A 20088-nucleotide genomic window follows, 5' to 3' on the forward strand; every position below is an offset into this window, starting at 1 on the left:
AGATTTCTATAAATATTTACAATTAAGACATTACTTACAGAAACATAACTATTTGACTTCCTTTCAGACTCCACCTTCTAATATAGAATGTTTTTTTATGTCAGTTATCAAAAAAACAACAACTAGTAGATATATATCTCATGCCTATAAAATATTACAAGAGAAAAGTGTAGAGAACACACTGGATATAAAAGGAAAGTGGGAATTGGAAATGAACACTATTATCAAGGATGAAGACTGGGAACAGACATTGAAAGAGGGACATAAAATAACAAATAGTCCGGTACTAAGGGAGTTTGAATGGAAAACTAAAATTAGATTTTTTAGAACTCCTCTCATCACATCAAAATTTGGTAAAACTTCAAATCAGTGTTGGAGAGGTTGTGGCCATGTGGGAGACCATACTCATGTATTTTGGGATTGTCCAAAATTGACAAATTATTGGAAAGATATCCAACGTGAAATTCAAAACTGTATAGGTGTCAAAACCCCGTTGGATCCAAATGTCATAATACTGGGAATTTTCTCAGATAATTTCAGACCAAATTGTAATGTTATCCAGTTAAGACTATTACTTTTACTTGCTAAGAAAATGATTACGGTCTCCTGGCTCAAGCCTCAACCTCCCAATATTATACAATGGAAGAACAAACTGAAGGAAGTTTATAATATGGAATTTATTACAGCAAGACTACAAATGAAGATGGATATATTTATGGACAGATGGTCTACAATTCAGAACTATATTTCGGATTAAGTCTAGTTTCTGCTTATTTTTGTGAAAAATGCCTACACTGTACTGTGCCTATTGCATTTGTTTGATTTGTTTTGTTTTTAGTACAACTGTGATGTTTGCACTAAAGATTGTGAATAAAGAATAAGTTAAAAAAAAAAAAAAAAAAAAAGCTAAAAGTTGTCAGCTTGAACATCTCTACAGGAGAACTGGTCTCACCATCCACAAAGAAATGCACCATTCCCATTCACAGAATTACAAGGACTCTATTGCACAAGCCAAAGCTGACTACTTTTCTGGTATCATCTGTTCAAATGAAGGTAACACAAAAACTCCCTCCACTGCCACCTGTACTCACCTGATCGTTGTGACTTCCTTATGTCTTTTTTCAATGCGAAAAATTTCAAGATCCATCAACATCTTAATTCTGATTTCTCATCTGCTACTTCATATGAATGCTGCGCTCCCTGTCAGTCATTTTCCCGTTTTTATTTACCAAACCTCATCTGTAAAGTCAAGTCCCCCCCCCCCCCCCCCCAAAATATCCATTTTCACTGCTTCGCAGACGACACCTAGCTCTACCTCTCCACCAAACCAAACTCCACACTCCCTCCCTCACTATTCATCTATCTGAAATTAAACCTTGGTTCACCTCAAATTTCCTTAAATCAAACAGTGATAAAACAAAAATTCTTCTCATAAGAACAAAATCTACACTTTGGAAAGTTGACAGTTTCTCCTTGTGTATTGGATGTTCCCTTGACAGCATCCCTGTGTCCCCCTCCCTCCAAGGTAAGAGTCTGGGTGTCGTCCTAGACAGCACATTATCATTTCATGCCCACATCAATAACATCCCTTGTTCTGAATATTTCCATTAACAGAACATTTCTCGTCTTGCCCCCCGCCCCTACTACCCCGTTCTTGTCCACAGCCTTGTTACTTCCCGTATCGACTATTGTAATTCTCTTCAGTCTCCCACAGAAATACCTACATAAGCTCCAAATGGTTCAACATTCAGCCGCAGGATCATCACCAGGACTCCCTCTGTCACCACATCACCTCCATCCTACAGCAGCTGCACCACCGGTTCAATCAGGAATAGAATTCTTCTGCACACTTTCGAGGCCATCCACAACCTCCCCCCCCCCCGACATCCGTAACACTGACTATTTACATCTGTTCACATCCTTCCTCAGAACCTATTGAAGAATACATGTAATCACCCCGTCCCACAGTTCTGTTTTATTGTTTTAATGCGTTTTTATTGTACGTCCTTGAGTGACTTGAAAGGTGCTTTTTAAATAAGATTTATTATTATTATTATTATTATTATTATGTGAACTAAGGAGCCGACCAGACTTTACAACACATACAAACTATGGCTTCATTCGCTCATCTGTGGCAGTAAAAGCTGAAAGAGGGAAAGAGAACCCTTACAGCGTGAGCCTCTCGTCCCATTTCGGGTTGGAGGAGCTGTGAGACTTTGCGGTTCTCCATGACTCTCCCTCTGCTGTCAGCTCCACATAAATGGCCGTCCCAAACAGACTCTTCTTCCTCTTGAGTTTGGCACAGGAAACTGGAGGACAGAGACGCAGAGAGGCTGTGAGGTAACGCCCACAGGAGGAAGTCTAGCTTTGTGTTTACTAACCAATGGCGTGCAGCTGTGACAGGCATCCGTGGTTTTGGCTAGTCTCTGCTCTGGACGAAGCCGTGGCCATGTCATAAACCACTGTGGGAAGCCTGTAAAACATCACGTCACAACGATGCAGACTCACTGAACTGGAGTTAAATAACAATCATCCATACTTACAAGTGATGGGTTTTGCTGGTCCCTCTGAATTAGCCCACTCCGTGACCCATGGTTCCACTGGAATACAAAAAACAATATGTATGTATGTGTATATATATATATATATATATATATATATATATATATATATATATATATATATATATATATATATATATATCCATCCTTCAGTCCAGCCCTCATGTGTGCATGGCAGCACAGGAGCAGGCCCTGAGCACCAGAACGATCCAGACCCAGATCCACCACACCAGACAGGATCCCAGGTCTACCACACCAGACAGGATCCCAGGTCTACCACACCAGGCAGGATCCCAGGTCTACCACACCAGGCAGGATCCCAGGTCTACCACACCAGGCAGGATCCCAGGTCTACCACACCAGGCAGGATCCCAGGTCTACCACACCAGACAGGATCCCAGGTCTACCACACCAGACAGGATCCCAGGTCTACCACACCAGACAGGATCCCAGGTCTACCACACCAGACAGGATCCCAGGTCTACCACACCAGACAGGATCCCAGGTCTACCACACCAGACAGGATCCCAGGTCTACCACACCAGGCAGGATCCCAGGTCTACCACACCAGGCAGGATCCCAGGTCTACCACACCAGGCAGGATCCAAGGTCTACCACACCAGGCAGGATCCCAGGTCTACCACACCAGGCAGGATCCCAGGTCTACCACACCAGGCAGGATCCCAGGTCTACCACACCAGGCAGGATCCCAGGTCTACCACACCAGGCAGGATCCCAGGTCTACCACACCAGGCAGGATCCCAGGTCTACCACACCAGGCAGGATCCCAGGTCTACCACACCAGACAGGATCCCAGGTCTACCACACCAGGCAGGATCCCAGGTCTACCACACCAGGCAGGATCCCAGGTCTACCACACCAGGCAGGATCCCAGGTCTACCATACCAGGCAGGATCCCAGGTCTACCACACCAGGCAGGATCCCAGGTCTACCACACCAGGCAGGATCCCAGGTCTACCACACCAGGCAGGATCCCAGGTCTACCACACCAGGCAGGACCCCAGGTCTACCACACCAGACAGGATCACAGGTCTACCACACCAGGCAGGATCCCAGGTCTACCAGACCAGGCAGGATCCCAGGTCTACCACACCAGGCAGGATCCCAGGTCTACCACACCAGGCAGGATCCCAGGTCTACCACACCAGGCAGGATCCCAGGTCTACCACACCAGGCAGGATCCCAGGTCTACCACACCAGGCAGGATCCCAGGTCTACCACACCAGGCAGGATCCCAGGTCTACCACACCAGGCAGGATCCCAGGTCTACCACACCAGGCAGGATCCCAGGTCTACCACACCAGGCAGGATCCCAGGTCTACCACACCAGGCAGGATCCCAGGTCTACCACACCAGGCAGGATCCCAGGTCTACCACACCAGGCAGGATCCCAGGTCTACCACACCAGGCAGGATCCCAGGTCTACCACACCAGGCAGGATCCCAGGTCTACCAGACCAGACAGGATCCCAGGTCTACCAGACCAGACAGGATCCCAGGTCTACCACACCAGGCAGGATCCAAGATCTACCATACCAGGCAGGACTCCAGATCCACCACACCAGGCAGGATCCCAGGTCTACCACACCAGGCAGGATCCCAGGTCTACCACACCAGACAGGATCCCAGATCTACCATACCAGGCAGGACTCCAGATCCACCACACCAGACAGGATCCCAGGTCTACCAGACCAGACAGGATCCCAGATCTACCACACCAGACAGGATCCCAGGTCTACCACACCAGGCAGGATCCAAGATCTACCACACCAGGCAGGACTCCAGATCCACCACACCAGGCAGGATCCCAGGTCTACCACACCAGACAGGATCCCAGGTCTACCACACCAGGCAGGATCCAAGGTCTACCACACCAGGCAGGATCCCAGGTCTACCACACCAGGCAGGATCCCAGGTCTACCACACCAGGCAGGATCCCAGGTCTACCACACCAGGCAGGACTCCAGATCCACCACACCAGGCAGGATCCCAGGTCTACCACACCAGGTAGGATCCAAGGTCTACCACACCAGGCAGGATCCCAGGTCTACCACACCAGGCAGGATCCCAGGTCTACCACACCAGGCAGGACTCCAGATCCACCACACCAGGCAGGACTCCAGATCCACCACACCAGGCAGGATCCCAGGTCTACCACACCAGGTAGGATCCCAGGTCTACCACACCAGGTAGGATCCCAGGTCTACCACACCAGGCAGGATCCAAGATCTACCATACCAGACAGGATCCCAGGTCTACCATACCAGACAGGATCCCAGGTCTACCACACCAGACAGGATCCCAGGTCTACCATACCAGACAGGATCCCAGGTCTACCAGACCAGGCAGGATCCCAGGTCTACCATACCAGACAGGATCCCAGGTCTACCACACCAGACAGGATCCCAGGTCTACCATACCAGACAGGATCCCAGGTCTACCACACCAGACAGGATCCCAGGTCTACCAGACCAGGCAGGATCCCAGGTCTACCACACCAGGCAGGATCCAAGATCTACCATACCAGACAGGATCCCAGGTCTACCACACCAGACAGGATCCCAGGTCTACCACACCAGGCAGGATCCCAGGTCTACCACACCAGGCAGGATCCAAGATCTACCATACCAGACAGGATCCCAGGTCTACCACACCAGGCAGGATCCCAGGTCTACCACACCAGACAGGATCCCAGGTCTACCACACCAGGCAGGACTCCAGATCCACCACACCAGGCAGGATCCCAGGTCTACCACACCAGACAGGATCCCAGGTCTACCACACCAGGCAGGATCCAAGATCTACCATACCAGACAGGACTCCAGATCCACCACACCAGGTAGGATCCCAGGTCTACCACACCAGACAGGATCCCAGGTGCAGACAATGCAAAGGAGCCCCTGAAACAATCCAGCCCCTCACAGCAGGGTGCATGATACTTTCAGGCAAAGAATACATGGAGGCCATAACCAAGTAACTGGCATAGTGTACAGGAACATCCAGAATATGGACTGGAGACCCCTCAGTCCCAGTGGGAAACTCCCCCCAAGATGATGGAGAATGAGAGGGCTAAGATCCTCTGGGACTTCCAGATCCAGACAGATAAAATGGTGGTGGCCAACCAAGCGGACATAGTGATCATGGAGAAGCAGCAGAGGAAAGCCGAAGTGATCGATGGATCCATCCCCAATGATGGAAATATCAGGAAAAAGGAGAAACTGGAGAAGTACCAAGGCCTCAAAGAAGACCTGGAGAAGGTCTGGAGGGTGAAAGCAACAGTAGTATCCATAGTGATGGGAGCACTGGGGGCCGTGTCCCCCCCACTGGAGAAGTGGCTCCAACAGATACCTGGTGGAACATCAGACATCTCCTTCCAGAAGAGATCAGTCCTAGGAACAGCTGAGATACTGAGGAGGAGCCTCCCAGGACTCTGGTAGAGAACCCGAGCTGGAGAAATGTACAGCCACCCACCCTACCCTGGGGAGATTGGGGGGGTTTTATATATATATCGCGTTAGCTGCCGATGTGGGCGCCGGCAGCCTTAGCGTTAGCTGAAATAATGAGCGTGGGAGCCGTGTGATGGGCGTCTGTGGTGCGTTGACGGCCAGCAGCGCTGACGCAGGACTGGATTTGCTTCCAACACAGCCAGCATTCAGTTGCTGAGACACAGTAGCCATAGTTAGCCTTTGGCTCAGAAATCCCCTCCAGGAAGCTTCATTTCAGACAATCTGCAGGCAGATGACGTGGTGGGAGGTTGTGGATCAGAATCTGGACATTGAGAACCAAACATGGCACCAGCTTCCCACTGACTGCCTGATAATCAAAGTTTACGTCCACATCAGCTGTTCTGATCCGAATCCAAGTCTGTTTGCTCTGATTCGTACCGAAGAAGCGACTCGGTCCCCCTACAGGTCTCGGTCCATTCCAAGCGGACCAAATACAGGAAGCGGACTACAAAAGTCCCTTCCTGCATGTGGCGTAGCGTTGCATTGTGGGTAAATCCATAGCGATGGCGTTAAGGGTCCTCTGCCTCGTCTGGTGTTCATACTGCCTCCATTGTTGCAGTGGATTTCTGCAGGATACTTGCATAAGACACAATAAAAACCCAAAACAGCCATAGTTTGGTCTCCATGTTTAACTGGCAGGTGGAGGAAACAGAGCTTTCTTCTTCACGCCGGTCTGGTCCTCTCTTCTGCTAAACACTAGTGCAGCGCCACCTCTGGTGGGAATGGGGAGATATTATTCTACTGGTTTGGCTGGTTTGACCGAAGTGCAGCGTGAACACGGTCCGCATGGATACACCCCCCTACAGCTGGACCCAGACTCCAACCGGACCGAGTCACCGATTCTAGTTAACTATCTGGCGAAACATTGCCGCTATCAACCGCTGTCAGAACTGTGAAGACCACACTGCACCCGAGTGAACGAGCTGACAGACATGAAGACGGTGACTGAGAACCATGTTTGAAAGGGATGTCTACATGACGTACGCACAGGGCCGGATTAAAAGTCCAGAGCGCAGAGTGTTCCAGGGGCCCTTCCCCATCGTAATATAGTGAAAACTGTGAATGATAAAGTGTGAAACGGCATTTCTAACATCTCTCAGCCAGTGGAATCAGTAGCAAGACACTGGAGACTGTGGTGGAACTATCTGGCTTCAATGTACATTTCATTTCATGTCCAAACTGCTGGTGTTTGGCCTACGTGGGCCCCACTAGTCTCCAGATGGGCCCCAAAGTGGGCGTGGACCCATAATGCTGATTGGATAATCTGGCCTTGTACGCATCGTAGCAGAAATGGGAGCTGGAGACGGACATTAGAGACTGTCTGTTATTCTTACATGATGTGGATCTCAGCGCAGCATCCTGAACCGCCAAGATGCTCCACTTTCATTACTAAAGCATCCACTGGTCCGGAACCAAAGGTCCGGAACCAGAGCCTGACGGCAAGCAGGTCATAATCAGATCTGCTGACAGGTTTTAGAGCCTCAACTAGCTAAACCTAACCCACATCCCAAGTTTATTTACACCACATAGAGACAGGTAGACACACCTGTTTCTCCCACCTGTAGTTCACCGGCTCCTGTCCAGCTGGAAACTTCTCCACAGCTCTGATCAGCAGCACGGTTTACTGAAATGTGCTGTATGTGACAGACTGATCTGTCTGTAGACATATAACAGAAAACATGTAGACTGTGTCTGTAGACATATAACAGAAAACATGTAGACTGTGTCTGTAGACATATAACAGAAAACATGTAGACTGTGTCTGTAGACATATAACAGAAAACATGTAGACTGTGTCTGTAGACATATAACAGAAAACATGTAGACTGTGTCTGTAGACATATAACAGAAAACATGTAGACTGTCTGTCTGTAGACATATAACAGCAAACATGTAGACTGATCTGTCTGTAGACATATAACAGAAAACATGTAGACTGATCTGTCTGTAGACATATAACAGAAAACATGTAGACTGATCTGTCTGTAGACATAACAGAAAACATGTAGACTGATCTGTCTGTAGACATATAACAGAAAACATGTAGACTGTCTGTCTGTAGACATATAACAGAAAACATGTAGACTGATCTGTCTGTAGACATATAACAGAAAACATGTAGACTGATCTGTTTGTAGACATATAACAGAAAACATGTAGACTGATCTGTTTGTAGACATATAACAGAAAACATGTAGACTGTCTGTCTGTAGACATATAACAGAAAACATGTAGACTGTCTGTCTGTAGACATATAACAGCAAACATGTAGACTGTCTGTCTGTAGACATATAACAGCAAACATGTAGACTGTCTGTCTGTAGACATATAACAGAAAACATGTAGACTGTCTGTCTGTAGACATATAACAGAAAACATGTAGACTGATCTGTCTGTAGACATAACAGAAAACATGTAGACTGATCTGTCTGTAGACATATAACAGAAAACATGTAGACTGATCTGTCTGTAGACATATAACAGAAAACATGTAGACTGATCTGTCTGTAGACATATAACAGAAAACATGTAGACTGTCTGTCTGTAGACATATAACAGAAAACATGTAGACTGTCTGTCTGTAGACATATAACAGAAAACATGTAGACTGATCTGTCTGTAGACATATAATAGAAAACATGTAGACTGTATGTCTGTAGACATATAACAGCAAACATGTAGACTGATCTGTCTGTAGACATATAACAGAAAACATGTAGACTGTGTCTGTAGACATATAACAGAAAACATGTAGACTGTCTGTCTGTAGACATAACAGAAAACATGTAGACTGTCTGTCTGTAGACATATAACAGAAAACATGTAGACTGATCTGTAGACATTTAACAGCAAACATGTAGACTGTCTGTCTGTAGACATATAACAGAAAACATGTAGACTGTGTCTGTAGACATATAACAGAAAACATGTAGACTGTCTGTCTGTAGACATAACAGAAAACATGTAGACTGTCTGTCTGTAGACATATAACAGAAAACATGTAGACTGTCTGTAGACATTTAACAGCAAACATGTAGACTGTCTGTCTGTAGACATATAACAGAAAACATGTAGACTGATCAGTCTGTAGACATATAACAGAAAACATGTAGACTGTGTCTGTAGACATATAACAGAAAACATGTAGACTGTCTGTCTGTAGACATATAACAGAAAACATGTAGACTGATCTGTCTGTAGACATAACAGCAAACATGTAGACTGATCTGTCTGTAGACATAACAGCAAACATGTAGACTGATCTGTCTGTAGACATATAACAGCAAACATGTAGACTGTCTGGCTGTAGACATAACAGAAAACATGTAGACTGATCTGTCTGTAGACATAACAGAAAACATGTAGACTGTGTCTGTAGACATAACAGAAAACATGTAGACTGTATGTCTGTAGACATATAACAGAAAACATGTAGACTGATCTGTCTGTAGACATAACAGAAAACATGTAGACTGTCTGTCTGTAGACATATAACAGAAAACATGTAGACTGTCTGTCTGTAGACATATAACAGAAAACATGTAGACTGTCTGTCTGTAGACATATAACAGAAAACATGTAGACTGTCTGTCTGTAGACATATAACAGAAAACATGTAGACTGATCTGTCTGTAGACATAACAGAAAACATGTAGACTGATCTGTCTGTAGACATAACAGAAAACATGTAGACTGTGTCTGTAGACATATAACAGAAAACATGTAGACTGATCTGTCTGTAGACATATAACAGAAAACATGTAGACTGATCTGTCTGTAGACATATAACAGCAAACATGTAGACTGATCTGTCTGTAGACATATAACAGAAAACATGTAGACTGTCTGTCTGTAGACATATAACAGAAAACATGTAGACTGATCTGTCTGTAGACATATAACAGAAAACATGTAGACTGTCTGTCTGTAGACATATAACAGAAAACATGTAGACTGTCTGTCTGTAGACATATAACAGAAAACATGTAGACTGATCTGTCTGTAGACATATAACAGCAAACATGTAGACTGATCTGTCTGTAGACATATAACAGAAAACATGTAGACTGTCTGTCTGTAGACATATAACAGAAAACATGTAGACTGATCTGTCTGTAGACATATAACAGAAAACATGTAGACTGTCTGTCTGTAGACATATAACAGAAAACATGTAGACTGTCTGTCTGTAGACATATAACAGAAAACATGTAGACTGTCTGTCTGTAGACATATAACAGCAAACATGTAGACTGATCTGTCTGTAGACATATAACAGAAAACATGTAGACTGTGTCTGTAGACATATAACAGAAAACATGTAGACTGTCTGTCTGTAGACATATAACAGAAAACATGTAGACTGTAGACATATAACAGCAAACATGTAGACTGTCTGTAGACATATAACAGCAAACATGTAGACTGTCTGTAGACATATAACAGAAAACATGTAGACTGTGTCTGTAGACATATAACAGAAAACATGTAGACTGTCTGTAGACATATAACAGAAAACATGTAGACTGATCTGTCTGTAGACATAACAGAAAACATGTAGACTGATCTGTCTGTAGACATAACAGAAAACATGTAGACTGATCTGTCTGTAGACATATAACAGCAAACATGTAGACTGTGTCTGTAGACATATAACAGAAAACATGTAGACTGTCTGTCTGTAGACATATAACAGAAAACATGTAGACTGATCTGTCTGTAGACATAACAGAAAACATGTAGACTGATCTGTCTGTAGACATAACAGAAAACATGTAGACTGATCTGTCTGTAGACATAACAGAAAACATGTAGACTGATCTGTCTGTAGACATATAATAGAAAACATGTAGACTGATCTGTCTGTAGACATAACAGAAAACATGTAGACTGATCTGTCTGTAGACATATAACAGCAAACATGTAGACTGATCTGTCTGTAGACATATAACAGAAAACATGTAGACTGTCTGTCTGTAGACATATAACAGAAAACATGTAGACTGATCTGTCTGTAGACATATAACAGAAAACATGTAGACTGTCTGTCTGTAGACATATAACAGAAAACATGTAGACTGTCTGTCTGTAGACATATAACAGAAAACATGTAGACTGTCTGTCTGTAGACATATAACAGCAAACATGTAGACTGATCTGTCTGTAGACATATAACAGAAAACATGTAGACTGTGTCTGTAGACATATAACAGAAAACATGTAGACTGTCTGTCTGTAGACATATAACAGAAAACATGTAGACTGTAGACATATAACAGCAAACATGTAGACTGTCTGTAGACATATAACAGCAAACATGTAGACTGTCTGTAGACATATAACAGAAAACATGTAGACTGTGTCTGTAGACATATAACAGAAAACATGTAGACTGTCTGTAGACATATAACAGAAAACATGTAGACTGATCTGTCTGTAGACATAACAGAAAACATGTAGACTGATCTGTCTGTAGACATAACAGAAAACATGTAGACTGATCTGTCTGTAGACATATAACAGCAAACATGTAGACTGTGTCTGTAGACATATAACAGAAAACATGTAGACTGTATGTCTGTAGACATATAACAGAAAACATGTAGACTGATCTGTCTGTAGACATAACAGAAAACATGTAGACTGATCTGTCTGTAGACATAACAGAAAACATGTAGACTGATCTGTCTGTAGACATAACAGAAAACATGTAGACTGTCTGTCTGTAGACATATAACAGAAAACATATAGACTGAGCTATACACATCTAAGATGCTAGAAGTCTGATACTGGATAACTTTGTTCTTGGTAATGTTGACTCCCAATACAACCTTTAGCTAAACTTCATCAGCTCCGCATCATGTAGGGACAAGATCTGGTAAATTATCATCTTGTAGGCGCTGATCTGCATCCAAAGCTAGAGTCAGCTCTTAGCAATAATAAGAAGAAAAACATGCTACCTTCATGCTAACTGTCATGCTAACTACGATTACACTCTCAGACATGCAGATAAAGTTATTTGTGCAAACATCCGACGAGCTGCTGGTTTATTCTTTGGTTATGAATGAACCAATGAGGTTAAAGCGAACGTGGCTAGTTTGACAAGCTAACATGACTAACTTAGCTGGGTTAGTTGGGTTAGCTAAGTTAGCTGGGTTAGCGGACTGCTAGCTGACATGCTAAGTAACTTACTCAGCTAGCTGCGCGCCATCAGACAGTTGGTTCAACTTAGAGGATAAAACCCGCAGAACCAGGGTTTGACCCACAGAACCAGGGTTTGACCCGCTGAAACTGCGCTGTTCCACCGTGCTTGCGGCTCCGCTGCGGCCCCGCTGCTGACGCTAACGGTGCAGGCCTCGCGCCGCTACGGCTCTCCGCTCATCTCTACCGACGGGCGCGCGCCCCCACAATACTGCTGCGTCATGACCGGAGAGCGCGAGACCGAGGAACAGGTGAGACGATGGAGACGTCATGATAGAGTTTACTACGTCATAGATTCTTCCCTCGCAGTGACTTTCTTTGTTTTATCAGAAAATATGCAAATTAATTATTTTCACAATGGAACAAACAGATATTAAAGATCATCTTTACTTTGTTTCTGTATTGATCATGTTCAATCTGCTGATGTGTTTAAACTGATCAATATATACATCAACCAACCAGCAAATCTCAGTATTTTAATGAACAGCCAAAACACAATTAAGGGTTTTAGCCCAACGTCTCTCCAGCTACAACCTCCCAGACTCACGGAGCCAAAACTGAAACCATGACTAACAGCCAAATTTAACATGAACCTAACCATGAATGACAGTAATTCAATAACATTAATTTAATAAAAGTACTTGTTGTTGTTGCTACCAGCTCAATACCCATGAGCCTTTGCGGCTATGTTAGCTTAAAACACTACACAGCCCCCACCCAGCTGGATTAGCTGTCCCCAGCAATACATGAACCCACCACAAAGTTTGAAAGGTACTGTGAGGGGCACCGCTGTCATCTACTTGGGCATGCAGTGCTCTCTCCCACAACTGGAGGGGGTTGAGAGGTCTCTGTCTGGGTGTCACTCACCGAGCCAATGGTTGGTAGGGTGGAGTCCTCTACAGGCGGTCCCTGTGGAGGACTACTGCCTGATGTCTCTGCGGTAGTTGCACCCGATAGATCACCTCCGACAGCTTTTCCAAAACAGTGCAGGGACCCATCCAGTGGCTGTCCAACTTTGGGGAACAACCCTTCTTCCTCCCTGGATTGTAGACCCAAACCTGGGCACCACTTATAAAGTCCTGTCCTTGACAGTGAAGGTCCTAAGCTCTCTTCTGCTGCACCCCAGCCTCGGTCAACGACTGCCTGGCCAGCTCATTGACCCGCATCCGCTCACAGAGGTTGTGGTAATACTCCATCCCAGGTTCTCCTCTTACTTCTGGCTCAGGTGGAGCCCCAAAAAGCAAATCCACTGGGGTACATAGTTCTTGGCCAAACATGAGTGCTGCTGGAGTACACCTGGTGGATTCTTAAACTGCAGTCCTATAGGACCACAGTACCATCGGCAGGTGGCAATCCCAGTCTCGCTGGTGGTGGTCAGTGAGAATGGCTAACTGGGTGGACAGGGTCCGATTAAACCGTTCCACAAGGCCATCACTCTGTGGGTGCAGTGGAGTGGTCCTTGTCTTCCTCACACCAAGGTGCTGACACACCTCCTGGAAGACCCTGGACTCATAGTTCCGCCCTTGATCACAGTGAAGCTCCTCCGGCACTCCAAAACGGCAGAACATCTCATTGACCAGCTTCTCTGCAGGAGTTGATGCACTTTGATCAGGGACTGCATATGGCTCTGGCTATTTTGTGAAATAGTCCATGTCCACCAGCACATACCGGTTCCCTTGATGAACAACTGGGAATGGGCCCAGGAAGTCTATGCCCATCTTTCCATGGGTGCCCCCACCTGGTACTGTTGCAAGGGGGCATGCGACTGTCTTGTAGGGCCTTTTTGTGTAGTGCATGAGTCACAGCAGTGGACAAACAGCTCCATATCACGACGGCACCCTGGCCAGTAAAAGCGTCCTCTCAGTCTATGCAGAGTCTTTTCCACTCCAAAGTGCCCTGCCCCCACTGAGCCATTTTACCATTTTAAGGACCCAGTGTCTCAGGCTGCGGGGAACCAGGAGTTGCAATATCTTGCACTGGCCCCCTGGTGATTTCCACCTGCGGTAGGGAGGCCTCCTTGTATGACAGTGCTGGACCACTGTGAATACAGGGCCTTTGTCTCCAAGTCAAAAGCTGACACCGCTTCCCACTTTGATCGGTGTCCCTCCTCAAGTCAAGCCTGGAAACGAGCAAGGATTAAGTCGTCCTGCTGGTCTTGTTGAAGCTGCTGGGGTTCAATGGTCTCACAGTTATCAATACTGGGTGCCTTTACACACTGTAGTGCAAACATTTTGGGATCTTGCATGAATATATCCTCAACTCCTTTGCAGAACCTGCACCTCTCTCTCACAAGGACGTTGGGACAGAGCATCAGCACTGTTGTGGAGCCAGTGTTGTCAGCCCATATGCTTTTAACTATGTGCACCTCTGATCACAGTACATATATAGATATGTTGCAATTTATCGAACGCACTGCTTTTATTATGAAGCGAGCGGTGTGAAGCGAGCGGTGTGAAGCGAGCGGAAGTCACTGGGTAAGCCCGTGTGCGACTTCCTAGCTTTCTTTAAATACGTGGCCCACAGCGTTCTCAGGTGAGAATTGCTGGGCTGTAGTTGCCGGCTAAGGCTTCGAGACGTGTAAGTGTTTCGCTTTTAAATCTTTTGCACACTAAAAAACTTAATCCAAATTTAACTTAAAATCTACACTGTTTTTCATAGGGGACCGACGTGTGTGTATATCTGTGACATGAAAACGTGGAAAAAATAATAAAATAAAGACAAAGAAGGAAGTGCCGGACTATTGTTCATTCTAAGGGTCCAACAACAAAAATCTTGGTGTTTCTGCCTGGTCACATGGTGAAGAGACTTTGCTCTGCACTTGAAGTAGGACATAAAACTGCCAGAGCTGTTTTGACTGTTCTAAAGAAGCAGCCTTCAGGAAACAATCCCCATTTGGCTCGCATGGGGAGAATGCCAGTCACTGTCCCGAAGAATAAAACCGTCCAAGTGCAGTGCAGTTTCCTCCAGCAGGGTGTGGTGTTTGGACCCCATGTCATGTTGGAGCCCAACCCAGAAACACCGTGGCCCACAGGACTGAAGGTAAGGGAGCAGCTTATTCAACTTCCTCAAGCTAATACAAGGATTAAAGTGGCTGTTGAAAATATAACAAACTGTGACATCACCCTGTATGGCCGCACAACACTTGGCTGGTTGCACAGTGTTGATGCTGTCTATCCATTGGAGCCCAAGTCTACAGAGTGTCAACCACCACAAAGCCATACCAGGTCATCACTGGAGCAGCCCGGACATGTGTCACAGCTGGAGTCCTGGGATCCACCCGTGGATTTGAGTCACCTCCCCACAGAGCAGCGGCGCATAGTTCGGCATATGCTGAGGGAGGAGTGTGATGTGTTTGCCAGAGATGAGTGGGATGCTGGCTGCATTATGGACTTACAAATGGATATTAATTTAAAAGACTCTGTCCCTGTTCAAAGGACTTACAATGCAATACCACGACATTTGCACCAAGAAGTGAAGACTCACATCCTAGACTTATTAGATAGAGGCTGGATTCAAAAGTCATATTCTTCTTACTCTTCACCTGTAGTTTGTGTCAGGAAAAAGGATGGAACTCTTCGTTTGTGTATTGACTACAGGCTGCTGAACGAGAAGACCCTTCCAGACCGTCATCCCATCCCCAGAATCCAGGAAATACTGGAAAACTTGGGAGGAAATCGCTGGTTCAGTGTTTTGGACCAGGGCAAGGCGTACCACCAAGGCTTCATGAGTGAGAAGAGTCGACCTTACACAGCCTTCATAACACCATGGGGACTTTACGAGTGGATCAGGATCCCATTTGGACTTTCAAATGCCCCGGCTGCTTTCCAACGCCATATGGAGGGATGCCTGGGAGATTTTAGGGATGAAGTCTGTGTGCCCTATCTAGACGACGTCTTGGTTTTCAGCCGCACATTTGAAGAACATGTGCGTAATGTTAGGCAGGTCTTGCAGAGACAGAGAGCGAGTGGGATAAAACTCAGAGCAGAAAAATGTGATTTGTTTAAACCCCAAGTCACTTATGTTGGACGTGTGATCTCTGCAGAAGGATACAGGATGAACCCGAAGGAAGTTGAGGCAGTAAAGGCACTCATACATCAGGCCCCAGCTACAGTGAGGGAGGTGAGGAAGCTTCTTGGATTCTTGAGCTACTACAGAGCCTATATCCAGGACTTCTCCAGGATCGCAAAGCCCCTGTACGAGCTGTTGGCCAAGCCAAAGGGTGAGACAAAACATTACCGTAAGAGGGAGACAAAATGCTCCAGTTTCCAGTTGCCACCTTCTTCTTCTGTTCACTGGACAGAGACTCACAGAAGCATTTTGGAGATAATTGTAAACCAACTCACAAATCCACCTGTAATGGCTTATCCTGACCTCGAACAACCTTTCATCCTCCATGTTGATGCCTCTGAGGAAGGACTGGGTGCCGTACTGTACCAAAGTCAAGATGGTGTCCTGAGAGTAATTGGCTATGGCTCTAGAACCTTGACCCCTGCAGAAAAGAACTACAAGCTGCACTCGGGTAAATTGGAGTTCCTCGCGCTGAAATGGGCCATCACAGAGCGTTTCCGTGATTACCTGTTCCATGCACCTCACTTCACAGTTTACAGTGACAATAATCCACTCATCTATGTCACCAAGTCAGCAAAACTCAACGCTACTGGTCACCGCTGGGTTGCAGAGCTGGCAGATTACAGATTTACACTGAAGTACCGACCTGGAACAGCCAACAGAAACGCTGACTTTCTGTCTCGCACACCAGAGCCCATCGAGACCATCATACATGAGTGCACTGAGGAATGTGAGCCGGAGGTTATGGACACTGTGAGCAAAGCCCTTAAATGCAGCCATACAGGTGAGATAAACTGGATTTCTGCAGTAACACTGATGTTTACTACAGTATTGTAACTGTATTGCTACAGTTAGGCAGTATTGTACCACCAATTCAGCCCCTTCCCATCCAGGATGTTACGGTGCAGCAACATGCGGATCCAGTCATCCAAAGAGTTGCGAACCTGAAAAAAACCCACGTTTACTTGAAATACAGAGACAGAGCCGCAGAGAGTCAACCAGTCAGAGCTCTATTGAAGGAATGGCCGAAGTTGCAACTGGATGAAGATGGACTCTTGTGGAGGAAATGTAGTAATAGGATGCAACTGGTGGTGCCAGAGTCCATGAAGCCCCTGGTGTACAAGTATCTTCACGCGGAGATGGGACACTTAGGTGCTGACCGGATGGTAGCTCTGGCTCGGGAACGCTTCTTTTGGCCAAAGATGAGACAGGAAATGGAACATTATGTTACACAAGTCTGCACTTGCATTAAGAGGAAAAAGCCCAACAGAGTCACAAGGACACCACTCCAAAGTATCGAGACTTCTGCACCTTTTGAGATGGTCTCCATAGACTTTCTACATCTGGAGAAAAGCAAGGGGGCGAAGAATACATCTTGGTTCTGGTGGACCATTTTACTAAATATGCTCAAGCTTATGCAACCAAAGACAAGGCAGGAAAGACTGCTGCAAAAAAGTTGTTTGATGACTTTATCTCAAGATTTGGTTTTCCAGCAAAGATCCATCATGACCAGGGAAGAGAGTTTGAGAACCAGCTGTTTGAGAAACTACAAAAGTAGAGTGGTATGTATCACTCTCGCACTACACCTTACCACTCCCAAGCTAATCGTGCGGAGCTTTTAATAGGACTCTGTTGAGTATGCTGAGGACCCTGGAGGACATTGAGAAGACCAGATGGAAGGAGCACTTAAACAAGGTAGTTCATGCCTATAATTCCACCATCAATGATGCTACTGGCTACTCTCCTTTCTTTCTGCTCTTTGGGCGGGAACCTATTCTTCCGGTAGATCTCCTGTTTCCAAAGAGGCCCAGTGGGACGGAAAGGCAGACCCCTGCTGGCTATGCTGAGAAATGGAGGGAGGCAATGCAAGAAGCTTATGCCATTGCCCTGGAAAACATGCAAAAATCGGCCAGAAGAGGACAAAATTATTACAATCAGCATGCTTGGCGTTCTATTCTGAAGCCAGGTGATCATGTATTGGTGAGGAATCTCACGCCCTGGGGTGGTCCAGGGAAGCTTCGCAGTCATTGGGAGGATGCTGTTCATGTGGTGAGAGGGAGCAAAGGTCCTGGAAGCCCTGTTTACCTTGTTGAGCCTCTGAATACTGCAGGGAGAAGACGTGTGCTGCATAGGAATCTACTCTTACCTTGTCCTTACCTGGTTGAGCCTGCTCCTGCTGATCCCGGTTCTAAAAGGAGAGACCGAGGAACCAGGAACATCTCACAGCGAGAGAAAAGACCTAAGTACAAAACTCAGCCTGCAGACATAGAGACCTCTAGTGAGGAAGACTACAGCCTCTTCATACCATCGAGACCTGTTCTTCAGCCACTCGACCCTGCGGCCAGAGAGTTCCAGCCTAGAGCCCCTTCGCCCGCACAACTTGAGCAGAGAGCTGCACCAATGGATAGGGTTGAGGTGATCATCCCAGAGGTTGGTCCTGAATCAGTTCAAGAGAAAGATTAATCTGAGCCAGAAGCTTTCTCTTCCGATTCTTCTGAGGAAGCTTCTGAGATCTGCCCAGCCAGACCTGTCAGAACCCGGCAACCCAGGTGCTTCTATGCCTACGATCAGCTTGGTGAGCCAACAGTCAGGGAACTGAAGGGCTGTCCTGTTGGTGTATCAAAACCAGCGAGGAGCCGAGATGATGACTACTTCAGTCCATCAGCCAACCGATATCCTTTTGATTACTAGTCATAACGCAGTGATAACATGCACCACTACTCATTAGTAGCAGTGAAAGTTAAAGTATTTTGCACTTTACAGTACAGTGTGCAATGTAGTCAGAATACGATTTAATGCACTTTGATATATTGGTTTGTAAGTAGTGCATAGTTTTGGGTTTAGTCTTGTTGTACATGGGTTATTATGTGGCTACATTATTTTGGGTAAAGAGGATTTTCCTTGAGTCAGTTTTGAAAATTGGGGGGTCACCAATGCTTCAACAGCCAGACTACCCAGTGATACAAATGGACTACAGGTCTTGTGTGTTTTGCCATGTGGAAGGACTTTAAATAACGGACAATTCATAAAGCCAAGACTTTATTCTGGAATGCTGCTAATGTTGAAACTGATGACTCTTCTTCTAGTATGTTGTTAAACCTAGTGTAACTCGTGTTAGAAAATGTTGGCATAACATTTTTTTTTAAGTGGGGGAGGGTGTTGTCAGCCCATATGCTTTTAACTATGTGCACCTCTGATCACAGTACATATATAGATATGTTGCAATTTATTGAACGCACTGCTTTTATTATGAAGCGAGCGGTGTGAAGCGAGCGGAAGTCACTGGGTAAGCCCGTGTGCGACTTCCTAGCTTTCTTTAAATACGACGCCCACAGCGTTCTCAGGTGAGAATTGCTGGGCTGTCGTTGCTGGCTAAGGCTTCCAGACGTGTAAGTGTTTCGCTTTTAAATCTTTTGCACACTAAAAAAACTTAATCCAAATTTAACTTAAAATCTACGCTGTGTTATTCATAGGGGACCGACGTGTGTGTATAGCTGTGACATGAAAACGTGGAAAAAATAATAAAATAAAGACAAAGAAGGAAGTGCCGGACTATTGTTCATTCTAAGGGTGCAACACCAGCCTGTCGGGATTCAACATGATGCTGAATCTCAAAGTGATAGTTCTGGAAGGTTTCAATCCACCTGGCAAGCTGGCCCTCAGACTCCTTGAAATTCAGCAACCAGGTGAGTGATGCATGATCAGTTTGCAGAATTAACTTGTGCCCATACA

The 20088-nt window shown here is 45.7% G+C and overlaps 1 protein-coding gene across 1 annotated transcript in view; it reads right to left on the reverse strand.

Moving 5' to 3' along the window:
* Window positions 1-12484, reverse strand: part of wwp1 (WW domain containing E3 ubiquitin protein ligase 1) — a 38895-nt gene extending 26411 nt beyond the window's left edge. Inside the window, exons 1-4 of the mRNA XM_079260218.1 lie at window positions 12280-12484; window positions 2544-2600; window positions 2382-2473; window positions 2171-2309 (exon numbers count right to left, since the gene is read on the reverse strand). Coding sequence (XP_079116344.1) covers window positions 2171-2309; window positions 2382-2451 — 209 coding nt within the window. The 5' untranslated portion in view covers window positions 2452-2473; window positions 2544-2600; window positions 12280-12484. The remainder of the gene's footprint in view (window positions 1-2170; window positions 2310-2381; window positions 2474-2543; window positions 2601-12279) is intronic.
* Between the last annotated feature and the right edge of the window lie 7604 nt (window positions 12485-20088).

The sequence above is a fragment of the Telmatherina bonti genome (genome assembly GCF_933228915.1).
Source record: "Telmatherina bonti genome assembly, chromosome: 20".
Taxonomy (NCBI): domain Eukaryota; kingdom Metazoa; phylum Chordata; class Actinopteri; order Atheriniformes; family Telmatherinidae; genus Telmatherina; species Telmatherina bonti.